We start from the raw sequence: 12,899 nt of genomic DNA, 5'->3' as shown, positions 1-12,899 counted from the left end.
CCCAAATGACATCAAGTGGGTATTTGATTACAGGTTTGATTAATGAAACCCAGACCTAAGACTAGCTGTGACCCTCCCGATTCTTTAAATCTTAAAAACATTTGAGAACTAAAACACTGTGGGTAGAAGTCATTTAAGTAATGGATGCCCCTTAGAGAGGGACTTTATATCCACTCGTTTTAATGTCTGTGGATTTTTTTTTAGTTATTTGTTTTCTTTCCCTTTCCATCATGAGAGAGAATTTTCCTGAACATAGGTGCTCTGGGTTATCTTTGTTTATCCTATAAGCAGGCTACCACATAATCTATGAAATCAAAGGCAGTCTTATCAGCAGGCAAAAATACTTTCTACCCTCCTGCATCCAAGTTGTTAGACAAGCTGCAAGAACAGGATCAGAAAGATAGAGCCTTGAAGAGGGCTCATGGTCAGTTTGAGTTCGTGTGAATTAAATGCGCTTGTCCTGTGGAATTGGAAGAATTGCAGTCTTAGGAAAAATTGGAAAACTGATGGTACCAGACAGCAGATAGGTTAAAGGTCCATTTGAGGAAGACTAAGTGATGATCATCTGGAAGATGTTAGAAAGAATTGGGGCTTGAAAAGCTGTCCTTCAGACTTTTACATGCCATTTATTTCTGCATATGTAAAGGGCTTCTTTTTTTCAGCTATTACTTACCAGTGAGGTGGGTTTTGTTTTGTTTTTTTTTAAGTACTTCATTTTCAGTGAAGCTAAATTACTTTCCTAATTTTAAATTACTACTCTTTGGCAGGGGTAAAAAATATTCAGAGTAAAAATGTGACTCCTGTTCCAGAGAAGAATCTGATTCAAGTGCTTATGTTTGAACTCTTAAAGATGTTGACCCTTGAAGCTGAAGTATACAAATTTTTAAATTAGTCATTTGTGCTGTTGCTGCGACTATACCACGCATTATCCTGTCCTGTACGGGAAGTTGTAAAAAAGAATTGGGTGTTAAAGAGGGCTCAAATTTCTATACAGAACTTACCGCATTTTTTAACAGGCTGTCTAAGGTTATTATTTGTCAGAGATTATTTTTATATTTGAATTTTGATTTGAGATAGAATTCACTTTATTTACCAACAACTCTGCTTGGTTCCTTGTTCATGTTTCTACTTCTGTGAAAGAAGACATCACTGCCTTTTATTTCTTGGCACTGGGTGGAGATACCTAATGACTCAACCTAGGGGTTGTTGAAAGAATAACCGTCCTCATTGAGGGTTGTTTGTTCTGTGAGGAATAAGAGGCACCTGACAGAACCACCGCAGTGTGCCATTTTACTATAAAATAGTAATATTAAATTTAAATGAGAAAACTTGTGAAACATAAATATTTTTAAACTATTCACTTTTTAAAGAAGTTTCAAGTACTCTTCTATATTATAGATATTAATGGATTCAAAGAAACTCGATTAAACACGTCAGCTGTTTGGAAAAAATATTTATCCACCCATCAGTGGTTTCCTGTCTCTGCTAATGTTATTTCTTTGCTCTGTAGGCGTCTGAATACTTTAAACAAATGCGCGGTGATGAAGCTGGAAATTAGTCCTCATCGGAAGAGAGTGAGTCTATAAAATGTATAGCATGGTGGGAGGAAAGGGGGCAGATCAAAAACTGGGTTATGAATTTTGTGATAGATTTTGTCTCTCAAACTCTTACTTCCGTGGTCCAAAAATATCGACATTTTAAATGTTATAATCCAGTCAGGTTTACCAAAAGCTGTGTGGCCTTATGTAGTTGAAACCAAGAGCTGCAGCCAGCCAATAAATTGTGTCTTCCCTGCTGTTTTTGATCTGAAAAGATCATCTGTGATTTTTGCCTCATTAGCTCAATGCCTATGACATATTAAAGGGATGAGGCTTAAGGAATTACGGTGGATTTTGCATTGCCTTCTTACAGAAATTAAAGCTGAAGTTCTTGGGAACTCTGTCTTCCCATATGTAACAGTAACTGTGTTTTGAAGCTGTAGGGATGGCAGTGAAGGCTGGCTGGCAGGGTATGGAAGAATAATAGAGATTTGGAGGGAGAAAAGGAATTAGAGGAGGAAGAGGGAGGGCACGAAATCCCACACATTCTAGTGAAATGGTGGCACATAACTGATTCAGATGGTATTTTCTTCTGCGTATGAAATGTGAGGACGTCTTACGAGATCTTAGGAGAAGAGATGGGTGTAGTAGTGGGAGTGAGTGTCACAAATTAGAGTAAACAGGAGTAAGTTTGGTCAAAGAACATATTTCTGACTGTTCAGAAACAGACTGTTCCATTTTAATTATCTAACCTACAGCAAGTTGCCTTCTTGGGGGAGTTAAACCTTTTAAACAAATGAGCTGGAACCTCACACCCGCTGAGCTGTGGAGAGGAGCCTGCAAGTCAGCGTTTAATGCTCTCCACTCACTGTCCTGGGAAACTCTGGTCACGGGACATTCTCCACACCAGTGGGAAGGACATGCATCACACTGAACTGTGCCTTTTGATATCCTGCCTCAAGGGCTTTGATGCAGTAGTCTGTCACACGGTAACCCTGAGTCCCACCAGTAAATCAGGCATCATCAGCGGAGATGTAACTTCGTGTTTGTGAATGTTACATGCTGTCAGGACTGGGTATTTGTGAAGCCTTGTTAAAAGGCAGGAGCATGTCTGAGGTTGAAACGTCACAGGACACTTGTGGCATTAACTCTGGTTCCCGTGTTGGTGGGGGAGGGAACGAAAAGGAACAGGTAAGAGGATGAGAAGTACCCACTGACCCAATGAAGAGATGGGATGGCTCACCTTGCTTTGTGTCTCCGTTAATCTGTTAGAGGAGATCTTGTGTACTTTTAGGGTAGCTAGAGATTTCGGTTACCCCTCTTCTTAAAGTGTTTGAAAACCACCATTTTAATTGCAAAAGGGAATATAAACACATACTATCAACAGACAGCAAAATTAAAGGCAGACCAGAGGGAGTCCTACCCATTGCTAACTCCAGTTCAAAATATTTTACATGCCTGGAATTTTCACAGATCTCAGAGGTTTCCTCTGTGAGCAATTAAAGGGCAGCCTATAGATCCCAGTGTTTCCATTAAATAACTCCTGTTTAGCTTGAAACACATGGTCAGGCTTTTTCCTGTTAAATTCTTTACATACATCTTGGTTATTTTTAAAAAATAATAAAATAAAGATGCAAGGGGGGAAGTGACACAGCTGGCGTTACGATCAGTGTCCTGGCCCCTGGCCCTTGGCGCACACACTGCCCCCTGCGGCCTGCCAGTCCCAGGGGACGAGCGGCTCCATTCTGTCTCTGCAGAGTGAGGATTCGGACGAGGATGAGCCTTGCGCAATCAGTGCCAAATGGACTTTCCAGAGGGACAGCAAGAGGTGGTCCCGGCTTGAAGAGTTCGATGTCTTTTCTCCAAAGCAGGACCCCGTCCCTGGGTCCCCAGACGATCCCCACCTGAAGAACGCCCCCAGCCGTGAAAGCGTGCTGACGGACCTCAGCGAGCGCCAGGAGGTGGCTTCTGTCCGCAGCCTCAGCAGCACCAGCAGCCTCGCCACGCAAGCGACCCACCTCGGGGGCGCGGCGACGGCCCGGACTAACTCCGTCACCAGCGTCTGCTCCTCCGGCACCTTCGTAGGCAACGATGACTCTTTCTGCAGCCTGCCCTCTCCCAAGGAACTGTCCAGCTTCAGCTTTAGCGTGAAAGGCCACGAGAAGAACACCAAGTCCAAGACGCACAGCCTGCTGAAACGCATGGAGAGCCTGAAGCTCAAGGGCTCCCACCACAGCAAGCACAAGGTGCCGTCCAAGCTGGGGCTGATCATCAGCGGGCCCGTCCTGCAGGAGGGGGTGGACGAGGAGAAGCTCAAGCAGCTGAACTGCGTGGAGATCTCCGCCCTCAACGGCAACCGCATCAACGTCCCCGCGGTGCGGAAGCGGAGCGTCTCCAACTCCACGCAGACCAGCAGCAGCAGCAGCCAGTCCGAGACCAGCAGCAACGTCAGCACGCCCAGTCCCGTCACCAGGACCCGGAGCCTCAGTGCCTGCAACAAGCGGGGAGGCATGTACCTGGAGGGCTTCGATCCGTTCAACCAGTCCACCTTCAACAACGTTATGGAACAGAACTTTAAAAACTGCGAGAGCTACCCGGAGGACGCGGTGTTCTACATCCCAGAAGATCACAAGCCTGGCACTTTCCCCAAAGCCCTCTCCAACGGCAGTTTCTCTCCCTCGGGGAATAACAGCTCCGTGAACTGGAGGACTGGAAGCTTCCACGGCCCTGGCCATATCAGCCTGAGGAGGGAAGACAGCAGCGACAGCCCCAAGGAACTCAAGAGACGCAATTCCTCGAGCTCCATGACCAGCCGCCTGAGTATCTACGACAACGTGCCCGGCTCCATCCTCTATTCCAGCTCCGGTGACCTGGCCGACCTGGAGAACGAGGACATCTTCCCCGAGCTGGACGACATCCTCTACCACGTGAAGGGGATGCAGAGGATAGTCAACCAGTGGTCGGAGAAATTTTCAGACGAGGGAGACTCAGACTCGGCCCTGGACTCGGTCTCCCCATGCCCGTCCTCTCCCAAGCAGATACACCTGGACGTGGACAATGACCGAGCCACCCCCAGCGACCTGGACAGCACGGGCAACTCACTGAACGAACCCGAGGAGCCCTCAGACATCCCGGAAAGGAGGGATTCTGGGGTCGGGGCCTCCCTGACTAGGTCCAGCAGGTAAGAGCTTTTCTTCCCTTCTCCATCCAGTCTGAGGAGGGAGGGATCGGAAGGAGGCTGCTTCTGCTTGTCGTGTAGGGAGATGGGAATAAGTCCGGCCTTCACAGCCGTGAACGTTCCTAAGGAAAGTGACAGACGGGGCAATCCTACCACCCTAAAAGAGTGAACACTGTTCAGTGGGTACCAGAGCTTCAGTTTGGGAAGATGAATGAAGTAAGTTCTGTGGATGGATGGTACGGATGGTTGTACAACACTGCGGATGTACTTAATACTTAATGTACTTAACTGTGCACTAAAAGTGGTTGACAGTAAATTTTATGTTATATATATTTTACCACAGGGGGAAAAAAAAGACTGGAATGGAAGTTGAGTCTTCTCAGTTCCTAAGATAAGAGGCCAGTGAGCGGCCCACTGTTGACTCTGCATCGACCCATTAAAAAGCTTTCATACTCACTCACATTCCCCGCCTTCTCTCGCAGGCACAGGCTGAGATGGCACAGTTTCCAGAGCTCTCATCGGCCGAGCTTAAACTCTGTATCGCTGCAGATTAACTGCCAGTCTGTGGCCCAGATGAACCTGCTGCAGAAATACTCCCTCCTGAAGTTAACCGCCCTGCTGGAGAAATACACACCTTCTAATAAGCATGGTTTTAGCTGGTAAGGGTTTAAACTGTCCAGTGAACTGTATTTGAAAATGTTCTCAACCAATGCTGTCCTAACACTGAGGATATGACAGTTGGATCCTGTATCTTTAGTCCATCGTCCTAATGCAGTCAGTTTCTGCATTCTTGAGGCTACATTTGACACTGCTTAAGCCAATATAGCTTTAGGGAATTTCCATCAGGGCTGGTTGAGTTTTCAGTGCTCTGAGTAACAAATCGCCAGTTGATGGGATGAGAATGCTCTACTCTCCCATCTCATTGTCCAGCCGCTTCCTTCCCAGTGGTGGGAATAGCCCACCACAGACAAATACACGTACAGGATCAGATCATAATTTAGAAGGAAGGGAAGAAAACTGTTTAGATCATCAGGTGTTATGAGACCAACTTTGAAATGCTTCATGTACAGTACCTGGTTTTGTACCCTTCTTCGTGCACATTTTTAGAAATCATTTTTGATGTATTTGCAGCATCACAAAAATCTATCTGAGCTAAAGAGTTTAGCTATGTTTTTTCCAGCAAAGACTCTTAAGCAGTGGATAATCATTTTAAGGAATTCACCACTCTAAGATATCATAGACTAAAATAATATACGAAGATAAAATTTATTGAGCTGTCCATACTTGCAAAAGGACGGCCCTTGGTGTGTATAGTGTGAGATGTAGACTGTCGGGCTTGATGGGTCATGGATAGGACCCATTATGTGCATATTTTAATTTTTCTACTGAGTGCGAAGCAGAGAAATGTCTCTACGTTGACATCCCAGCGCATTTTGCAGTGTCAGCTGGGTATCTATCCTTAAGTCTTTTCACCAGTCTAAGTGTTCATTATCCAGTTGCACAACTACCACTCCTTATAAAAATGGAGAAGTGGCCCAATTCATGAGTAGCGCTCAGTAGCAAACCAGAGAGTCAGCGGAGCAATGTAACCCTTCTCTCTCCAGCTCCTCCCCTCCTTGGGACTCATAGTGAGGTTAACTTCGGCATCAAAGCATCTCCTGTTCAAAGGCTGTTATTATGTGAGCCCTGCTAAATACAGAAGTTGTTTGTTCTGAATGACAGAAATAAGTATTGACTGGTTTATCCCCACATGCTTCAGATTCTCGGTGGAGATCGTAATGTGTTCCTTGCACATTCCGCCGCTGGGCTTTTCTCCCCCGACAAAGCGAGTATTATGCACACTTATAGCCGTGATACCATATACTTAACTGTATGGAAACACAAATTTGGCTGTGTGCTTCAGTTTTACCTTTCCTAGAGCTATAAACAGTAACACGCCATGGCTGTGGGGTAAGCACTCAAAAGTCAAGGCAGTCTGCCTTGCGCCGTGTTCCTCTATGCCTCGAGTCAGGGTTTCCCAGCTGGCTATTTAAAACTGCATACTTTACGTTCTCATTTCTGGGTTGTCCCCACCAGCACCACCAAACCCTCAAGAATCTGAAAGTCCATAATACCTCCTGGGTTCTGGTCAGTTTTTCCAGTGAGTCCAAACCAAATGTTAAAGCCTCACATTGTGGGATCCACGGAGTGAGGAGAAATTGTACACAAAGTTCTTTTCCTGTTTGGCCTTGCCCTTTCTTGTCCCATTTAGAGAGGTCATTTGTAGAGCTGAAATTTCTGCTTGACAGCATTAAATGCATGACATTGGTTTCCTGCTGCTGCATATACTGCTCCGGCTGGACCTGGTGTCAGGACTCCAGGGAGCCTGGCGTAGGCTCACAAAACCCTCATTGTTCTTCTCCGTCTTCCTTTAGAAAGCTAAAGATGTTATATTCTCTGGGGTCATCAGCAGGAGAATTTATTTTGACTTCGGGTCATTAGCTTGGCCCCCACTGTTGAGCTCTGGAGTTGGTTCTCATTATGTCAGACCAACATCATGCATCTGCTGTTTTCTCGTCCTGATCTTTTTTTTACCCTAAATACTTTGGATCTCATCAAGAACCTAGAAATGATTCTTGTCCATTTTCAGGACAAATAAGAACTTGTTTTTCAACTCTGTCCTGAAGCTCCTACTTAGGGTCTTGACTGTTCTTTTCTCCTTCTGTTCCTTCCTGTGCTGCCGTTTTGTAAGGAAGCCCATCACCTCCTTTAGGAACACAGACCCAGTTCTCAGAGTTACCAGTGGAAAGACAATCCCCAACTGAGGAGCTGTAACTGGGCCTCACAGCCCCAACCCTTAGAGGATGTAGAACAGCACTGTCCGATGGAACTCTCCGTGGTGGTAGAAATGTTCTATATTTGCACAGTCCAGTATGGTAGCTACCAGCCACAAATGGCTCGTGAGTGCTTAAAATGTGGCTGATACAACTGAGGAACTGAATTTGTAGTTCTGTTTAATTTAAATTTAAATAGCTACCTTATTAGCACAGATCTAGAGCCCACAGGGTTTAACTGCACAGATGGACAAAAACGTAGACAGACAAGTAAACATATCCCTCCAACCCCCAATATTTTTTCAATAGGGCTGTGCCCAAATTCATGAAAAGGATCAAGGTTCCAGACTACAAGGACCGGCATGTATTCGGGGTCCCTCTGACGGTCAACGTGCAGCGCACAGGACAGCCCCTCCCCCAGAGCATTCAGCAGGCCATGCGCTACCTCCGCAACCATTGTCTGGATCAGGTGAGAGCCGCTGCCTGCAGGTCCCGCTTAATCATGGGAGTCCAGATGCATGCATCTTCTTCTAGTTTTTTGCAGTGAAAAAACACTTAATGTTTCTTTTTCCAATAGGTTGGACTCTTCAGAAAATCGGGTGTCAAATCCCGGATTCAGGCTCTGCGCCAGATGAATGAAAGCGCCATAGATTGTGTCAACTATGAGGGGCAGTCTGCTTATGATGTGGCAGACATGTTGAAGCAGTATTTTCGAGATCTTCCTGAGCCACTAATGACGAACAAACTCTCGGAAACCTTTCTGCAGATCTACCAATGTAAGTGTTCTTTGATCTTGACATTGTTGGCAGTGGGGAAAAGTGGGGTCAGCTGAAACCTGCAGTTCCTTTGATGTCATTCTCTGGGACCCACATGATGATCTCTTAGAAATACGTCATCGATTTCTTTCTTCCATGACTTCTTGTTTGTGGAACAGGTTTCTGTGTACCTGTTGAATAATGCAAAAATAAATTTCCCTCGTCATCATTCTCTAATTACCGAAGCAACTGTGCATTTTTACATTCTGATCCAGGAGCTCGTTTTTTTCATTCGTTTCCAGAACAGTGTTATCTAAGACACTTAAAAGAGCAGATTCCAAGATCTCTCTCTCTCTGCCTTGTCTGTAGGCATTTCAGTTGCTTCACATTTCTCTAGCAGGGCCTGTTGTGTTTAAAGTTTCACAGGTGTCTGTGTTTTATCTTGCTGTAAAACGAATAAATAATCTTTTTCTGCTATTCATCTCAGCTTCTACCAGAAATACTTGGGAAAACAATACCCATGCCCATCTCACTTTTAAGTAAAGCTTAAAGCAAACAGTGGTCTGAATTAATGATCAAGATCAGGATTACAGCTTTTACAGCCTTGTGTTTTTCTTGGCTCAGTGTGGTATTACAGCAATGTAATTTAAAAGCAGCTTCTCTCAGTGCTTGAACTGTCTTTAGAACTGGCACGTGGGACTTTATTTTATGAGAAATGGAGTTGGTCTGGATTATTTCATTATTTGTTTCGTCCTTTCAGATTTTATGAAAACACAGGTCACATTTCCCCCACCAAGGTATTTGTTATGTATTGTAACCATGGAGCTGTTTAATCAGTTTGTCCTATGGAGCTGCATTTGAGTGACTTCAATTTTCCACCACACGCCTTTTAAAAGAAAAATTTGCCTAGTAAAGGAGACCTGAAAGTTGTGTTCCACATTTTCTACGTGTATTATTTTATTTATATATATATAATATTATATATAATACATTATAATTGTATTATAATACATAAATATTATATAATGTTATAATACATTATATTGTTATATTATTTATATTATATATTTTTTATGGGTTTATTTCTCAAGCGTGTATTTTTATAGTAGCCTCTCAGTAGGGCTTTCTAAAACTTAAAGAAATTACTAGTTAAACATACGTGTTGTTTAAATGGAATATTTTAGCAGCTTCCTTTCCCCATTTAAAGAATGAGCAGATCAGCTGAAATCAGGAGAGTCCACAGAGATGCTGAACATTTTGTAGTCAAGGTGAAGAAATCTCGGTTCTCATCCTCTTGTATGTCTTTGATAAGATTTCTCGTTGAAACTAAAGTATAGCCTATAATGTTCAGTAATTAAGAATGGTAGGGCTTCCCTGGTGGCGCAGTGGTTGAGAATCTGCCTGCTAATGCAGGAAACACGGGTTCGGGCCCTGGTCTGGGAGGATCCCACGTGCCGCGGAGCAACTAGGCCCGTGAGCCACAACTACTGAGCCTGCGCGTCTGGAGCCTGTGCTCCGCAACAAGAGAGGCCACAATAGTGAGAGGCCCGCGCACCGCGATGAAGAGTGGCCCCCACTTGCCACAACTGGAGAAAGCCATAGCACAAAACCGAAGACCCAACATAGCAATCAATCAGTCAATAAAGAAATCTTAAAAAAAAAAAAAAAAAAAAGTTGCTTATATTTAAAAAAAAAAAAAAAAAAGAATGGTAAACTAGGAGTTTCAAAAAAGTACTTAGAAAAGAAAGAACCGTTCTGTAAAGTGAAAGAAAAGAGCAGGCATCATCTGGAGCTGAACTCTGAGGTGGCTTCAGGAGTATATTGGCGTTGTGGGTTTTTAAAAATTGTAACTCCTCCACAGGCAGGAAGTACTTGAGGGTAGTGACGCTGGTGGCCATCCCTAATTTCTTCCGTATTAATCTCAAGTACACTTTTTGCAAGTGCTTGTTCAGTGCTGGGCTGAGGTCTTTGATGCCGCTATTTGCTTTGGGACGTTTCCTTGCGAACGTACATGGAAAATCACTGGGTTGATGGGGTAAATGCTGGTGTCGTGCAGATGTGCCCAAGGACCAGCGCCTCCAGGCGATCAAGGCCGCCATCATGCTCCTGCCTGACGAGAACCGGGAGGTCCTGCAGACGCTCCTCTACTTCCTGAGCGATGTCACAGCAGCTGTGAAGGAGAACCAGATGACTCCCACCAACTTGGCCGTGTGCTTGGCGCCTTCCCTCTTCCACCTCAACACCCTCAAGAGAGAGAATTCCTCTCCAAGGTACGGGTCCGGTGAGACGCGCGCGTGCACGGTGAGACGCGCGCGTGCACGGTGAGACGCGCATGCGCATGCTCCATTCTTTAGACAGAAGAATCCTCCCTTTCCTTGTAGGGCTGTCCGTGTGTTTTTGTTGGATTCATACCTGAATCCAGCAAAAAGGAGTTTGACCTCCTTCCTTCACAGCCCACGTTCCTCCCTTGTGCTGCTTCCGCTGCTTCCATTCTTCTCGGCCCTGGGGGTGTGACTTCCTAGACAATCTCGTTTCAACCAGGTCTTGAGAGAGATTTGCATTACTGCTTTGCCGTGGCAGGTGTTTCCCCTGCTCCTCCCCTCAGTGCTCTCTGTAACATTGTCATCATACTTTCTGCCGACAAACAGACAAGAGAGTTTACAGACCTCAAAAACTGGATGGGGGACGAGAGCCCTGCTGCCTTGGCTTCTGCATAAATAAAACCAAGCTGCCTTGGCTTCTTCAGTAGAACCAAGCTGCCGGCCTGTGTGGGAAGTTGAAAGGAGCTGGATCTGAAATGACTAAGGATGACGTTGAGCCTCAAAGTTAAGACTCAGCTGAGCCAATTGTTGCAAAGTTTCTCCTTAGATGTAGACAAGATCGAAGTGACTGTGGAAGTCGAGGAATCTGGAACATAACAAAGGCTCTTTTGCTCAGCACTTATTCTGTCCCCAGCATAGGGCTACACCCTGGACATTGATTATCCTCTTTAATCCTCATAACAATCGTAGGAGGTGAAGCTCCTGTTAATATCTATTTTACACATGAGACAAGACTGCAGGGCGGGTCACTTAAGTAAGTATTGAATAACTTGCCTATACTGATAGGAAAAAAATGGCAGAACCAGTTGGATCATCTTACTTATATGAATATTTCGTATAAAGGCCTCATGGTGAAGTGTGTGAGAAAGGGGTCACTAACCCCCTTCTACTAAATTCATCCTGCGGATCCTTTCCCTCAGCTGTAAAGGAACTTGACAAATGTTTCTCAGCTGTAGGCATGAGGCCTGGTTGTGCTAGTGAAGTTAGCTTTGCTTCTGAAAGCCATACAATGCTTAATTAACTAGTTCTATGTTTAATGGGATGGAGAGCTAGAGGTGAGCAGAAGAGAGAGATCAGATAAGATTAAGACAAAAGCTCTAGGAAACAATAGACTTTTCTCTCACTGACAGGAGGGGCTCCTGTTTATTTACACTGGAAAGAATGATCCTGTTTAGCCCCTTGACTAGTGCCTCCCACCCACATACTCCTCAAAGCTGCCTTTCCTTCCTGCCACCCCACACGGTATAGACCTTACAAGCTGCCCTATTTAAATAAGAACCTATTTAATGTGATGGTTTTAAATAACCTAGATTTCAGTCTCTTCCGTGTTTTTTGTGCATCGCTGATACGACTGAGAAATTCTAGTGACCAAAGTAAAGCTCTCCTTAACCACTTAATGACAAATAGCCTCCAGTGAAAGTCTTTTTCTCTCCTTTAGGTTTCCTCGAATAACACATTGATTAAAAATATATAAATATTTGAATCTTTCCCTTTCCTTATTTCTCTCTCTAGGGTAATGCAAAGAAAACAAAGCTTGGGCAAACCAGATCAGAAAGATTTGAATGAAAATCTTGCTGCCACTCAAGGGCTAGCCCATATGATTGCTGAGTGCAAGAAGCTTTTCCAGGTAAGGAGATGGGAAGTTTTGTTATTTGTCAAGGATGATGTAAATGAGGACAAAATCTTGGGCACCATACTTGTTCACATTTTTTTTTTGGCCGCGCTGTGCGGCACGCGGAATCTTAGTTCCCAAACCGGGGACTGAACCCTTGCCACCTGCATTGAGAGTGCGGAGTCTTAACCACCCGACTGCCAGGGAAGTTCCAACTTGTTCACATCTTAACCAAAAGGTCTTTTCCACAGCTGAAGATTATATATGTAGTCTGAGAATGTCTTATTTATATATTTTATAATGTATAAGCTCATTAGAGTTAATATGTTAATGAAATTGCCTACCTCCATACCCCTTTACTTAGAAAGCAAAAGTAACAAATTATCTGAAATAAATTCTGTATCTGAGGCGCAGCCGCTATGGAAAACACTATGGCCATTCCTTAAAAAATTAAAAATAGAACTACCTTAGGATCCAGCAATTCCATTCCTGGGTATATCCAAAGAAAACAAAAACACTAATTCAAAAAGATACATGCACCCCAATGGTCATAGCATTATTTACAATAGCCAATGGAAGCAACCTAAGTGTCCATCAACAGATGAATGGATAAAGAAGATGTGGTGGGGAGGGTGTGTGTGTGTATGAAATGAAATACTACTCAGCCATTAAAATAAAAGAA

General features: G+C 44.3%; 1 protein-coding gene across 5 annotated transcripts in view; it reads left to right on the top strand.

Moving 5' to 3' along the window:
* Nucleotides 1–12,899, top strand: part of DLC1 (DLC1 Rho GTPase activating protein) — a 409,459-nt gene that overhangs the window by 390,384 nt on the left and 6,176 nt on the right. For all 5 annotated transcript variants that reach the window (XM_057537468.1, XM_057537469.1, XM_057537470.1 and 2 more), the window contains 7 exons: nucleotides 1,511–1,574; nucleotides 3,296–4,719; nucleotides 5,199–5,375; nucleotides 7,839–7,998; nucleotides 8,107–8,305; nucleotides 10,341–10,554; nucleotides 12,118–12,232. In XM_057537468.1, the coding sequence (XP_057393451.1) occupies nucleotides 1,511–1,574; nucleotides 3,296–4,719; nucleotides 5,199–5,375; nucleotides 7,839–7,998; nucleotides 8,107–8,305; nucleotides 10,341–10,554; nucleotides 12,118–12,232 (2,353 nt within the window). The remainder of the gene's footprint in view (nucleotides 1–1,510; nucleotides 1,575–3,295; nucleotides 4,720–5,198; nucleotides 5,376–7,838; nucleotides 7,999–8,106; nucleotides 8,306–10,340; nucleotides 10,555–12,117; nucleotides 12,233–12,899) is intronic.

Source organism: Balaenoptera acutorostrata, chromosome 21, assembly GCF_949987535.1.
Source record: "Balaenoptera acutorostrata chromosome 21, mBalAcu1.1, whole genome shotgun sequence".
In the NCBI taxonomy this organism is placed as follows: domain Eukaryota; kingdom Metazoa; phylum Chordata; class Mammalia; order Artiodactyla; family Balaenopteridae; genus Balaenoptera; species Balaenoptera acutorostrata.
Note: the sequence above shows the minus strand (reverse complement) of the source record. Positions and strands in the feature narration are given on the sequence as shown.